This window comes from Onychomys torridus, chromosome 1, assembly GCF_903995425.1.
Source record: "Onychomys torridus chromosome 1, mOncTor1.1, whole genome shotgun sequence".
NCBI lineage: Eukaryota > Metazoa > Chordata > Mammalia > Rodentia > Cricetidae > Onychomys > Onychomys torridus.
Window position 1 is genome coordinate 81868074 of NC_050443.1, and position 14290 is coordinate 81882363.

Consider the following 14290-nt stretch of genomic DNA (forward strand, 5'->3'; position numbering starts at 1 on the left):
ACAAAGCATTCATTCAGCAGGTTCTGTTAAACACACACCTCCCCTCGGTCCTAGCAACTGCACTTGTAGGTTGAGAAATACAGCAGCTTTATTTCCTAATAGCCCAGAATGGGAAATATCCAGATGTCTAAGATCAGATAGTCAAGCTGTGGTGCATTTGCAAAATGTAATATTTGTCAGGAATAAAAAGGAATTAGCTAATGCACCTAGCAACCCGTGGGTGGAAATTATTGTTCTTATCATGTCAGTAACCACATTTCTCTCATTAAATCAACATCCTTCAGAAGAGAGGAGAGATGTTAGACAGTGGCATTTTCAGGGAAGCCACTATCAATTTGGAAGCTGCATCTCCCTTTAGGTAATGTTCCTGAGCATTGTGACCTTATCTACACCACAAGTCGCAAGAATCAGATGGTTCTTCCTCCAACACATGCTAAATCTCCATTCTAAAGTAAGAATATCATTGAGTGTGGGTTTTTGCCTTCCCAGCATGTTGGCAGTCAGTCATGTAAACACTTCCAAGGGCTGGAGAAAAATGGCATAAGGTCTGGGGGTGTGGTTGAAGCATTATGATGGGGCAGGACTCCTCTTCAGTAGTCGGAATGCTCCATCTCTGATCTGCTTGGTTTTCATCCCATAGATGATGGGGTTGAGCATGGGTGGCACAACCAGGTAGAGGTCAGCCAAGAGGATGTGGACATGTCTGGGTACATGCTGGCCAAAGCGCTGTGTATAGAACGAGAAGAGCCCTGGTGTGTAGAAGAGAAGGATGACACCCAGGTGGGAGCCACAAGTGCCAAAGGTCTTAGCCCTGGCCTCTTTGGAGGAGAGGCCCAACACAGCCCGAAGGATGAGTGCATAGGATATGGCAATACAAATGGAGTCAGTCCCTACGACTAATGTGGCTGCTGTGATACCATATATATTGTTTGGTTGTGTGCCTCCACAAGCCAGCTTCACCACAGCCATGTGCTCACAGTAGGAGTGTGCCACCACTCGGCCACAGTAGCTCAGCCTTGCCAGTAGGCAAGTAAGTGGGGTCATGAGCCCTAAGCCACGAAACAGAGCAGCAGCCCCTAACTTGCTCACTGACTCTGGGGACAGCAACGACCCGTAGTGCAGTGGCCGACAGATGGCCAAGTAGCGGTCAAAGGCCATTGACAGCAGGATACCGGATTCTACAGCTGAGAAGCCATGGATAAAGAACATCTGGGCAGCACAGGCCCCAAAGGCAATCTCAGCAGCATTCGCCCAAAAGAGTGCGAGGAGCTTGGGCACAGTGGAGGTGCAGAGCACCAGGTCAATGGTGGACAGCATGCATAGGAACAGGTACATGGGCTGGTGCAGCGAAGGCTCGGAGTGCACCACCAGCAGAACTGCCACGTTACCAAGCACTGCCAGGGCATACATGGAGCAGAAAGGAAATGCAATCCAAAAGTGGGACGACTCCAGGCCGGGAATTCCCATCAGCAGAAAGGAGCTCGGGTTCTGATGGCTGTGGTTCGTGTACTGCATGGTCAGGCTAAAGAAGAGCGTGTGTGGAAGATCTCACTGCTTTTCTCTAGTGTCTACAAAACCTTAAGAGATGGAGCATCTGGGATCGTATTTATGCTGTAGATGAACAGCAGCAGAAACATTTGAGTAAGACTCCACAAAAGAGCATCTGGCATGTGAAGATTGTAGGGTCCTGGGAAACAACAGAGTGGGAGATGGGTTAGTATCAGCAAGGTTCAAAGGACCTCTTCTCACTTCTGTGTGATTTAATAATGTCTGGTCTATGGGACGGGCTGAGGGGCAGAGACATAGAACCATTTCCATGGTGAAAGTAAGAGCTAGAGATGTTTACACAGTTTTCTCGGCCTATGAACCTTTGAAATTCTCCAGTACTATTTCCTGCAGATTCATTGGTTGCGTGACAACACACAGGTGATGTTAATAACACAGGGTCAGTTGGATTGGATGGGAGCCTCAAATATGGTTCCTTTTCAAGATGGGAAGATTATTATTGACGGGAAGTAAATGGAGGGTAAGAACTTTTTGTGTGAGTGTTTCAAGCCCCCGAGCCCATCACTACGTGTGCATAAGGACTGAAACTTAAGTTGTGACCAGGAATAAGAAGACACAGATGAAGGGCCAAGTCTCTTGTAGCCTGCTATGGATGGAAGATTTCCTGGCTCATGTTTAGTAAGATGCTGGAATTGCTTCAGGAGTCCTCTGCAGCTGTTGGTAGAATCAGGTGAGAAGATGCAGAATTGGTAGTGGTAGCTGTCAAGATGATTTAGTCATAATAAGTGATTTGATGAGGTCATTGAGAGATAATTGTTTGCAAATATATTCTCTAATAAGAAGTAAAGGTATGTGAAAAGATGAGATGTAGATTTTAGTCACCAACAATATACAATACCCATAAGCAAGTAGAGTTACATTTTGTCCAAAGATAATGCCGAGCTTTGACACATCTCTACTCCACACTTTCTGCCGCACCCGCTTTTCTGATCTGCCTCCACCTATGTCTTCTCACTTTTCTTATGTGTTAACCAGCGGTATCTGAGAATTTAAGAGAGTGGGGAGATTGAGGGAAAAATATGGGAAGAGCACAGTAGGGGAGGGATTCTGATGAGAAGGAAGCAGAAGAGAACCCGAGCCAGAATTCACATGGAAAGAAGCGCTCATGACATGCTGGGGCATGAGTGTGTCCTGTTTGCTAACTGAAATAGAGAGTAGAACTAGATAGATCATCTGGAGAGATCACAGTTGTGTCCCCAACCTAAAGATGCAGTGTTTGGTGCAACTGCGAGCATCGGCCACTGCACCCAGGGACCTGTGGAACTGCCTTGGAGAAAGGCAGGACGGAGAGGCTTTCTACTGTGAACTGTTATGCCTGGATGCCTCTTTCCATCCCAGTGCCGACTGTAGCTGTCACTCTGGAAGAAGGCATCCTGCCCCTCTCTAGCTCATTAGTCCTATTTAATATTTCCTATGTAATCTCCTGTTATAGTTCCATCATCCATACTGGGACCAATAATCTCCATAGGGGATTTCAGCCAATGTGGTGGTTGGAAGCATCAGGGGCAGAAGGGAAATCAGAGTGTTGGGACCTTGTGAAATGGCATGAGCATGCTTCCTAAGCTTGCGAGTTTGTGTGTCCATATATATTGCTGTGGAAGCAGGGCTGCATTCAGAAGATTCAGACTCACATATTTACATGGCACTCTCTTTGGTTGCCCATCCCCCAGATATAATTTCTCTGATAAAGAGAGACCAGAGGTCAAAATAACCTAGGTATGAAGAAAACAGACCCATTTCTTTCCCTCCTTTGTCCTCTTAGCCAATTAATCATCATTCAGATTTACTCAGCTCTTGAATTTCCATTCAGAGATCCTCGCCCTGTCCTTTATCCTGGAGCCACATACCACAGTGTCCGTACACATCCCCTGCCTTGGCTGCTTTGCCCAGATGAGACGTGAAGTTGGAAGCACAGGCATTGAGTATACTGTGCTTCGATTCCAGGAAAGATGTCAGGGCTTAAGTACGGATCTTGGTTTTCTCATTTCCTAGCTGCCACTAATACTTGAGTTAGAATTCATTTAAAACTTCCAGGATGGTGAGATTGTAGGGCAGTGATGCAAGGCTGAAGCTGGGTCACCATCATCAGCATGTACAGGGACTCCTGTTGTCTGCTTTAATGACCTCTAGGCTGAGGGCTGAGCAGCATGTTTGCTGAGTCCATTCATGGTGAAGGTGGTATTGGACACTTTTACAGCATTTCTCTATATCTTCTAGCTGTCTTTACACCCTAGTGTTTTTTCCCCTTATTTATCTGTATCTTGTGGTCAACCAAACATACCAAGTCACTTCCAAATAACTTTCTCAGAATAGCAAATAGTCACTCATCTATTTGCCTTGTTTGAATCATGTTAGCGTTTGCTATAAGACAGGCCTTACCTAAAACATAAGAATAGGTACCCAGGTACCAGGAATAGAGCTGTGTTATGAGGAAAGGAGCAAATTATTCCACCCCTCTTGAGCAAATAAAAGCCACTTGCCAGCAATTCGTCACCCTTGATGGAAGCTTCAGATCGGTGCAATTCAAGTCCTGGCTCAGAAACTTACCAGCTGGATTCAGTGATCTCACCTAAACTCTGTTCACCAGCTTCCCGATGACCTGGAGAGGCTGGTTCATACTTCATAGGAGTTGTCCAAAGAGTCAGGAATATCTCAATGAGAAATAATTCTAGTGGCGCTTGGGTCTGTGGTTGGCTTATAGTATGTCAATTCGGGGGTGAGCTTCCAGACAGATTTACCAGGTCTGGGAAGGGGTGATAGTGGAATTCCAGGTCCTGCAGGGCTTAGAGTACTGGAAACAAAAGAGCTCCAGTATTTATCCTGTCATTAGGGCCTGAGGTATGATTAGAAACTCCCCGAGGACAGGGACACTAAATAGGCCTCTGGGATGCTGGAAAGAGGCATCAAATTGAAGCTTTGAATTTTAGACCTTTTTTGAGGAGGGAAGACAATCTTAATACATCTTCTACTGTAACAGAATACCACAGGGTGTATTGTAAATAATACAAATTTATTTGGCTTATGATTTTAAAGGCTGGCAAGTCCAAGATCCAGGGGCTCCATCTGGCGAGGGCCTCATTACTGTGTTATATGTGGTATTTAACTATTTACAAATGAAACTGTCATATGATCTATCAACTCCACTATTGAGTATATAGTCAAAGAAGATGAAATCAGTATGTTGAAGAGATAGCTGAACCCCCAGTATTTATTCACAATCAGTGACATGGAATTCAGTGCCCATCAATAGACAGGTGGATGAAGAGGATGTGGTAGATATACGCAATTAAATATTATTTGGCCATAACAAGAACAAAATTCTATTTGCCACAATATGAATGAACCTGCAGATTGCATTAGGTGAAAGAAGACAGACACAGAAAGACAAATTCCACTTATCTGTGGAATATAAAAAGATTACCAGAGACTGGCATGGTTGGAAAAGGAGAGAGGTAGATCTAAAGACACAAAAATTGAAGTTAATTGAGGAGATATGTTCAAGAAAGAGTTACTGTATAATGCTCTGATCTTAGTTAACAATAGTTAACAATTTTTCCCCCCTCTGTGTTGGTGATCCAATCCAGTTCTTGCATGTTCTAGACAAGCAAGTGATCTGCCCCTTTAATGTGGAATTAATACACATATTAAGCCAGCTTTATTTATCCATGTCATAAAGTACATATATTTAAGACAATATGCTATGCATGATAAATGTATACAATTTTATTTAAAAATTAAAAATGAGAGGTGCTTTGGAAAAAATTGAATTATGAGGCAGAAAATGTTAGGAAATACAACTTGGTAACCATGCTAGACCTTTCTGAGGAGTTGACTGAGTCAGGGATCTTGATGAAGTAAGTAAGAAAGGCATGCAGGTCCATGAGGCATATGGTTACAGGCAAAAGGAACAGTAGATATGGGGACATCTGGAATGAATTTCATGAATTTGAAAGACAGCCTCAGGCCAGTTGCTAAAGTGGAGTGACAGAGGAAATAGTGAAAGTGAATTTGGAGAAGTGGCCATGGTCAATGTGATGAAGTCTATAGCAAGCCATGGTGAGGATTCTATTTAGTTTGAAATGTGATGAGAGATATTGATGAGTGTGGTGGACTGAATGAAAATGGCCCCCATAGGCTCATAGGGAGTGGCACTATTGGGAAAGTGTGGCCTTGTTGGAGGAGGTGTGTTATTGGGGGTGGGCTTTGGGGTTTCCGAAGCCCAAGCCAGGCACAGAGGCACTCTTCCCTTCTTTTTCATGCCGATCCAGATGTGTAACTCTCAGCTTCCTCTTCAGCATCATGTCTGCCTGTGTGCCACCATGCTTCCCACCATGATGATAATGGACTAAACTTTGAAACTGTAAGCCAGCTCCAATTTCTTTTCCAAGCTCTTTTCAAGAGCTTCCATAGTCATGGTGTCTCTTCATTTCTTTTTGTTATGAAATCCTAACTAAGACAGAAGTTGGTACCAGGAGTGGGGTATTCCTGTGATAGACTTGACAATGCTTTTGTTTGGAGGAATATGGAATATTTTGGGACTAGACTACATCTGGACTAGAAAGGCAATTGTTTGAGTGGGGCTTAATGGGCTACAGTAGTAGGAGCATGGAAGACAGGGGTGGTGAGGGTAAATCGAACTGTGGGGATCCTTCTCAAGAGGTTACAGAGAAGGAGAATGTTAGTATGTGGCCTAGAGATCATTTCTGTGGTATTTTGGTGAAAAATGTGACTGCTCTCTACCCTTGTCCAAAAAAATCTCCCCAATGCTAACTTGAAGAGTTATGGATGAACAGCTTTGGCGACGAGATTCCTGTGCTGAATGTGTCTTGTGGTTATTAGTGGATAGTCTTATGCAGATCTATGATAAAAAGGAGCAAGCTGAGCAAGGGAAAATACAAAATGCACAGTTTGTGGAGAAAAGGGGCACCAAGGAAATATAAATAGATTAAGGAAAAACCTGACAGTGGAATAAAGGGAGTGGACCTCAGAGCAAGACCCCACCCAGCTAAGTTTCCAACTTGTGAAAAGGAATTAAAGAAAAGCTTAGGGATGCCTTTAATCCCAGTTCTCTGAGGCAGAGGCAGGCAGATGTCTGAGTTCAAGGCCAGTCTGGTCTATAGACCAAGTTTAGGACAGCCAAGCTTAGGCAGTGTAGGAAACCATTGAAAATAGAAAGCTGATGAAAATGTATTTGAACAAGGGGGCCATGTTCCAGCCCCAGCAAGCAGCAGAATGTAGCAGCTTCGGCCATGTGGTTCTGGCTTTAGAGTCAAGGATATAAGAAATGGGTTATAGAACCTCCCTCAGCAACTAAGGAAAGCCACTGAGACCAGGTGTGTGGCAGAGGTGTCCCTGCATGGAGTTCCAGAGAAGCCATTGTGTGAAGCTGTAAAGGTGAAGCCTGGATGGCCTTGGAGACCCCAAGGTGTTAGAGATGCCAGACTTGTGGGATACCTGCCAAGGAGAGTTGCTAACAGGGTGTGGAACTGGTCTAAGAGAGAAGTATGTTGCAGTCGACAAAGCTGAAAGGAGTTGGAGATCTGAAGATCGATTTGACATCAGACACGGAGATGTAGAGTTTGGAGTTTTCCCATCTGGTTTAAGGCTTCTTTTGGAACAGTATTTCCTCACTATGCTCCCTTTTCTCCCTTTGGAACAGTAATATATATCCTGTGCCATTATATGTCGGAAGTATGTGATCTGCTTTTTAATTCTGATTTTTTAAAATGTATTTTTTTTCTCATATGTTCCATCCCAACAGCAGTTTCCTCTCCTTGTTCTTCTCTACCCGCCCCTTCCCTGCTCCAGTTCACTCTTCCTCCATTTCCCTTCAGAAAAGGGCAGGCCTCATATCAACCAAACCTGATCTATCAAGTTGCAATAAGACTAGGCACCTCCTCTGATATTAAGGCTGGATGAGGAAAAGGGTCCCAAAGGCTGGCAAAAGAATCAGAGACACCCCACTCCTGCCGTTAGGAATCCCACAAGAAGACCAAGCTACACAACCATGACATAGGCAGAGGGCCTAGGTCAGACCAGTTCAGGCCCTTGGTTGTCAGTTCCGTCTCTGGGAGCCCCTATGAGGCCATGTTAGTTGATTCTGTGGATTTTCTGGTGGTGTCCTTGTCCCCTCTGGCTTTTACAATCCTTCCTCCCCGGTTCCCTGAACTCTGCCTAATGTTTGGCTGTGGGTCTCTGCATCTGTTTCCATCAGTTGCTGGATGAGGCCTTTCTGATGACTAGGCTCCTGTCTATAAGTATAGCAAAATAGCATCAGGAATCATTTACTTTACTTTTTTTTTTTTTTTTTGGTCAAGTTTGGTTCTATCCTAGGTTTCTGGGCTAGCCAGTCTTTGGTTCCTGTCAGGGGTGGGCTTCCTCTTGTGGCATGGGTCATAAGCTGGACAGGTTATTGGTTGACCACTGCCCTGATTTCTGTACCACATTTATTGCAGCACATCTTATAGGCAGGATAAATTGTAGGTTGAAGGTTTTGAGGCTGGGCTGGTGTCCCAATCCTTCCCTTGGAAGTCTTGCCTGGTTACAGGAGATAGCTGGTTCAGGCTACAAATCCCCTACTTACTAGGAGTGTTACCTAGGGTCACTCTCGTAGATTCCTGGAATTTCCATTGTACTGGGTTTCTACCTCCCTCCCGAAAGCCACCCCCTTGTTACAATTATGAGATTGCTATGAGTTTCAGAAGAGACTTTGGATTTTAAACAGGATTGAGACTGATGACTATGGGGACTTCTGAAGTTGGACTGAACACTTTTTGCATTACGGTCTGGCTATAAGATAGGGTGGGGCAGGGAGTGGAATGTGGCAGTTTGAGTGAAAATGAACCCCATAGGCTCATAGGGAAGTGTGGCACATTGGGAAGTGTGACCTTGTTGGAGGAAGTGTGTCACTGGGGATAGGTTTTGGGGTTTCAGAAGCCCAAGCCAGGCCCAGTGGCACTCTCTTCCTGCTGTCTGCTGATCCAGATATAGAACTCTCAGCTACCTCTCCAGCACCATGTCTGTCTGCATGCTATTATGTCCTGCTATGATGATAATGGACTAAACCTTGATGGGGGATATCTTTCTGTATGCTGTGAATATGTGTTGCTCTGATAGGTTGATAAATAAAGCCATTTGGCCTATGGTAAGTGACTTTAGAGGCAGGTGGGAAATCTAAACAAAGAGACAGGAAGAAGGCAGGGAGAGATGCTGCAAGCCACTGCCAGAAGAAGCAAGATGTAAAGTAATGGTAAGCCACAAGCCACGTGGCAAGGTATAGATTTATAGAAATGGGCTAATTTTTAAGATATAAGAGCTAGCTAGCAAGAAGCCTGCCATGGCCAAAGTTTAAAAATAGTATAAGCTTCTGTGTGTTTACTTGGGTCTGAGCAGCTTTGGGGATGTGGGAGCTGGGCGGGACCAGGGAAACTTCAGCTACCAAGAAAACTTCAGCTACAAAACCTCTGAACTGTAAGCCACCCCCAATTAAATGTTTTCCTTCATAAGAGTTGCCATGGTCACAGTGTCTCTACACAGCAATAAAACCCTAATAAAACTGGACGGTGGTGGCACACACCTTTAATCCCAGTACTCAGGAGGCAGAGCCAGGTAGATCTTTGTGAGTTCAAGGCCAGCCTGGTCTACAAAGTGAGATCCAGGACAGGCAACAAAACTACACAGAGACCCTATCTTGAAAACAACAACAACAACAACAACAGACAAACAAACAAAACCCCCAAACCCAAACACACAAACATGAAAAACAAACAAAAAACCCTAAATAGGACAAAGAGTTTGAACAAAAGTCTGTCACACTGTGACTTAAGCTCTGAAAGATCCACTCTAGGTTCTAAATGAAGGGGATGGGCAAAAAAGAAAGGTAAACAGTAAGAAGTTATCATTAATCAAAGGATGAAGGAATGGTGGCTTGGACCCAGAGGACAACAATAGACGTGACGACAAAGTGGGTATTTAGAACAGAATTTGAAGGCAGATAGGATTGCTGGTCACTGGTTAAATGCGGAGCTGTGAGAACATGATGGGCTTGGAGGAAGCCTCCAACCTGAGAAAACAGTGACTAGAAAAGCTCTAATGCCGCGGGAATCAGAGAAAGGTTTATAGGATGGAGGAAAAGGGGGAGGGGAGGTGTCAGAGTTCTATGTGGCGTGTGTGAGCTTGGAAATGGACATTAGGCACTCAAGCAGAGATGCTGAGCAAGAATGCCCTGTCGTTATTCCTCAGTATCAATGGAGAACTGGTTTCAGGATACCGCTCATACCCCAACTCACAGATGTTCAAGTCCCTTGCATGAAATGGCACAGCATTTGTGTGTAACCCAATTGCATCTTCTTGTGAACTTTAAATCACCTGTGGATTATTTCCAATGCCTAATGCAATGTTATTTGTTTTACTATATTGTTAAGGTAGAACACACAATGCAAAGGTCTTAATCTAGTTGCCAATTTGCAATTCAGGGGAGATATATTAGTTGAAGGTTTACGAGTGGAAGTCAAAGAATAGATAAATAAAGCCATGGAAAATGGCAAAATCGAAGGCGACGAGGAAGACACTTCAAGGCGGGAAAGAAAACTACCTAGCAGCAGACACTAATGACGTAGAAGAAAGCCCTGCAGGGGGTTCAGCTACCAAGTGCTGCCACAATGTTGAATTTGATATGGCTTAGTGGGGTTTGTGTTGATGTCTCTGGCCCATGTTGCCATCAAAGGCCACATGGATGCCCAGGGTCTAGGCAGCAACCTGTGACCATGTTGGTGTCCAATGGCTGTGCTGCTGCTGGGGTCAAGTGGATCTGAGTGGTCAGTGCTGTCATCTGGGCCATGGTATCATTTGGACCAGGGCTGCTGCTGGGGGCCATATCTGGGTCCATGGCCCTGCTGCAGTCAGGGTCTGTGTTGATGTCTGTAGCTCCTGAGACCATCAAGGGCCATGCCAATGCTATAGGGCCTGGGATGCCACCTGGGACCAGGTTGGTGTCCATGCTGCTGTGGGGGCCATGCTGATCTGAGTGGCCTATGCTGCTACCTGAGAACATAGTGACATCTGGGCCTACGCTGCTGCCCAGGGCCATGTCTGGGTCTGTGGTCCTACCGCAGCTGGGGTCTGTATTGATAGCCCATGTTGCTACCAAAGACCACACATGCCTGGGGCCTGGGTCGCAACCTGTGGCCATGAGAGCGTCTGAAGGTCATGCTGCTGCCAGGACCATGTTGATCTGAGTGGCCTGTGCTGACCCCTGGGGCCATGGAGACTTCAGCCTAGGCCACTGCCTAGGGCCATGTCTGGGGTCATGGCCCTGTAGCAGCAGGAATCTGGGGTGATATTCATGGCTCCTATTATCACCAAGGGCTCCTCAGATGCCCAGGGTCTGGTCAGCCACCTGAGACTATGTTGGTGCCTGAGATCCATGCTGCTGCTGGGCCATACTGATCTGGGTGGTCTGTGCTGCCACTGGGGACATGGTGCTGTCTAGGCCATGTCTGGGTCTGTTGTCCTGCTATAGCTGGGGCTCTGTTCTGATGCCTGTGGCCTGTGTTAGCACAGGGGGTCGTTGGAACCATACTGCACTGAGCCAGCCCCGCCCTTTACTGACCCTGGGACAGCTGGCTCTGCCCCTAGCTGGATGCTCCAACAGGAGAGCTGACTCTGCCCCTCACCACTGGCGTGCACCTGGCACATACTAGAGCTGATCCTATGGTCGGGGACACAGGAGAGCTGATCTTGAGGTTATGAGAGCAAGAGAGCTGACACCTCTCCACCCCCTTGTCTGCCATGTGGTGGCATGGTTGAGAAAGAGATGCCCTCCCCTGCCTTACCTATTACCACCTGTGGCAGGTGAGAGAGCTAGCCCTGACCTTCACTGGCTGCAGCACATAAGAGAGTGGGCACTGCACCCCATCTGGATAGCAAACCAGAGCTGACCCTGGTGTCCAGGATGCAGGTGAGCCAGCCCTGAAGGTGTGAGAACAACAGAGGTGACCCATCCCCCATCATCTGCCATGTGGTGGCATGGGTGAGGGTAATATGCCTTCCCCACTTGACCCTTCCTACCTGCGGCAGGCGAGAGAGCTGGCCCCCAGGGTCAATGAGAGTTCCAGAACTAGCCTTGCCCCACACCAGCTGCAGCACATTGAGTGGGCCCTGCACCCAGCCTGGGGAACACACTAGAGCTGACCCTGGTGTGTGTGTGTGTGTGTGTGTGTGTGTGTGTGTGTGTGTGTGTGTGTGTGTGTAAGGGGGATGGGGTCCAGCAGGTGAGCCAGCTTTGAGGCCATGAGAGCAGGAAATCTGATCTTGACCCCCCTACAGCAATCCAGAGAGATGACCCTGGGCCTCGTCTGGGCAAAACAGTAGACCTGGCCCTGGTGGTGTGAGTGTGGGTGACCTGGATCTGAGGACCTAAGTGCAGGAGAACTGGCCCTGCTCCTTTCTGCAGGCTGCAGTTGGTGAGCTAGCATAGGCAGTGCTGGAAAGTTCACCTGGGTAGTGATAATGAGGGAAAGCTGGTGGGCTGACCAACCCAGCTACCACCCAGGCCCAGAAACAAGGCTATGAGTTGGCCCCACCCCAAGATCCATCCTATCTATGAACTGCTGGGACATGTGAAGGGGGCGAAACCAGAAGCTCCAAAGCAGCAGGATCTCCATGGTACTGGACAACAACAGGACATCTTCAAAGAGCTCCAGCGAGAGCCCGTTATCTGTGGTGTAGCAGAAGCCAGAGGCCTCGAGCCAGACCAATGACTGATGGCAACAAACACTTGCAAGTAAAGGTGAGTGGACTAAAGGGTAAACTGTGTGACTCACACTGCAGCTTCCAGGACAAGAGTCTTCTCTCCCTTCGCTTATTTTGTTTGTTTGTGGTTTGTTTCTTTGTTTGGTTTGGTTTTCGATTTTTCTTTTAAATTTGGTTTTGTTTTTTGGGGGTGGTTGCAAGGGCAGAGGGTGGCTGTGAGGGGGTGGGAGATAAATGAAATTAGAATGCATGATGTGAAATCCACAAAGAATCAGTAAAAGTTAAAAAAAAAATAATGTGGCTTAAGAACCAATTATAGATATTTCCAGCCGAAAGTGCTGGAAGACTAAATACCCACATGCAAGGAACAACTATGGCCCCACACAAAATCAGTCGAATGCATCGGAGAAACTCTCCAGCTCCCGCCGAGCCCTGGCAGTCCCACAGCCCACTTATAAAGTAAACACACAGACTCTTATATTATTTAAACTGTTTGGCCTAATGGCTCAGGCTTCTAGTTATGTAGTTCTTATATCTTAAATTAACCCATTTCTATAAATCTATACCTTGCCACACGGCTCGTGGCTTGCCAGTATCTTACATGTTGGTACTCATGGCAGCGGCTGGCAGTGTTTCCTGACTCAGCCTTCCACTTCCCAGAATTCTCTTCTCTGCTTGTCCTGCCTATACTTCCTGCCTGGCTACTGGCCAATCAGCATTTTATTTATCCAGAGAGATATCCACAGCACTTCCCCTTTCCTTTTTTTTTTTTTCAAAAAGGAAGGTTTTAACTTTCACATGGTATAACAATTATCAAGCAAGAATTACAGTTATAATATCTAGACTATTCATAATATCTAGTCTATTTGTATTTGGCAAAATTAAAGAAGATATCCTATCTATCTTATATTTGTGAGTCTAAGGTTTCATATCTAACTTAACTATTATCATAACTAGGGAAAATTATAACTATCTAGTCTTCAACTACATCAAAGACCTCAGAAGGATATAATATTATCTGAGAAATGGGAGAAGGATGCAAGCAACTTCCGGGAGACAGAGACAGCTGTCAGCCTGAACAGTCAGTCACCTAATTTTCCTTTGTAAAGTTGGAGCATCTGTCTTCAGCCCACAGGCCTAGAGTCTCTCAGTCATTTCTTTCTGTGCACTGCAGAATATCTGGCAGTTTCCTCTGAGAAGCAGGAACCTGAAGGACCATTTTGTCAAGCAAAGTTCAGTGGTCACCTTCCTATGGGTCCTGCATGTCCAGTCAATACATTTTTTTTTTCAAGCAGTCCAGGCAAGAACAGTTTCTTGCTTAAATGACTATTTTTGCCAAGAAGAAGATAAACTCCATATGGAATGTCTTTGATGCCCATCCTCCTCCCTGAAGTATATCGGTGCTGCCAGGAGCAGACATGTCTCACTGTCCAGAAAGTCTAAATTTTTAAAACATTTTAAATGTCATATTCTGTAGGTCTTTGAAGTGTTTGAAGATTACCTACCTAATTGAATTATATCTATGTATACCTAGAAAACAACATGACTATAAGTTTTACTATTATAGAAGACTAATTATTAATCTGTATTTCTTAATTATCCATTACAATCTAAATGAGTTACATAAACATAATACCTCAAATGAGAATAGAAATATATATACAGTATAACAAAATTAAATTTAAACTTGTATCAATAAACTAAAATCCATAACAATGTAAAACATTTTTAAACAACTTGCTCTTTAAAAGTAGATTCAATAAACTACCCTTTCATCCTATCATATCTATATCAGTAACTACTAGAACAAATCCAGAAAAATTTCTGATTACACTGAAAAAAATGTTGAAAGAACACTTTGAAGAGCATGAAAAGGCAATCTAAGGAATGGGAGGAAATATTTACCCAGGATACATCAGTAGACTGTTTACTACAAAATATACATGAAGACCTTCCAAGCCAGGCTTGGCGG

General features: G+C 45.2%; 1 protein-coding gene across 1 annotated transcript; it reads right to left on the minus strand.

The window, feature by feature from the left end:
* Positions 1–532: 532 nt before the first annotated feature.
* On the minus strand, positions 533–1587 carry LOC118579507 (putative olfactory receptor 52P1). Its single transcript, XM_036180804.1, has one exon. The coding sequence runs from the start codon at positions 1513–1515 to the stop codon at positions 568–570; it is 948 nt and encodes a 315-aa protein (XP_036036697.1). The 5' UTR covers positions 1516–1587; the 3' UTR covers positions 533–567.
* Positions 1588–14290: the final 12703 nt, after the last annotated feature.

Coding starts and splice junctions, on each gene's coding strand:
- LOC118579507 (XM_036180804.1), bottom strand. CDS start 1,515: ATGCAGTACACGAACCACAGCCATCAGAACCCGAGCTCCTTTCTGCTG.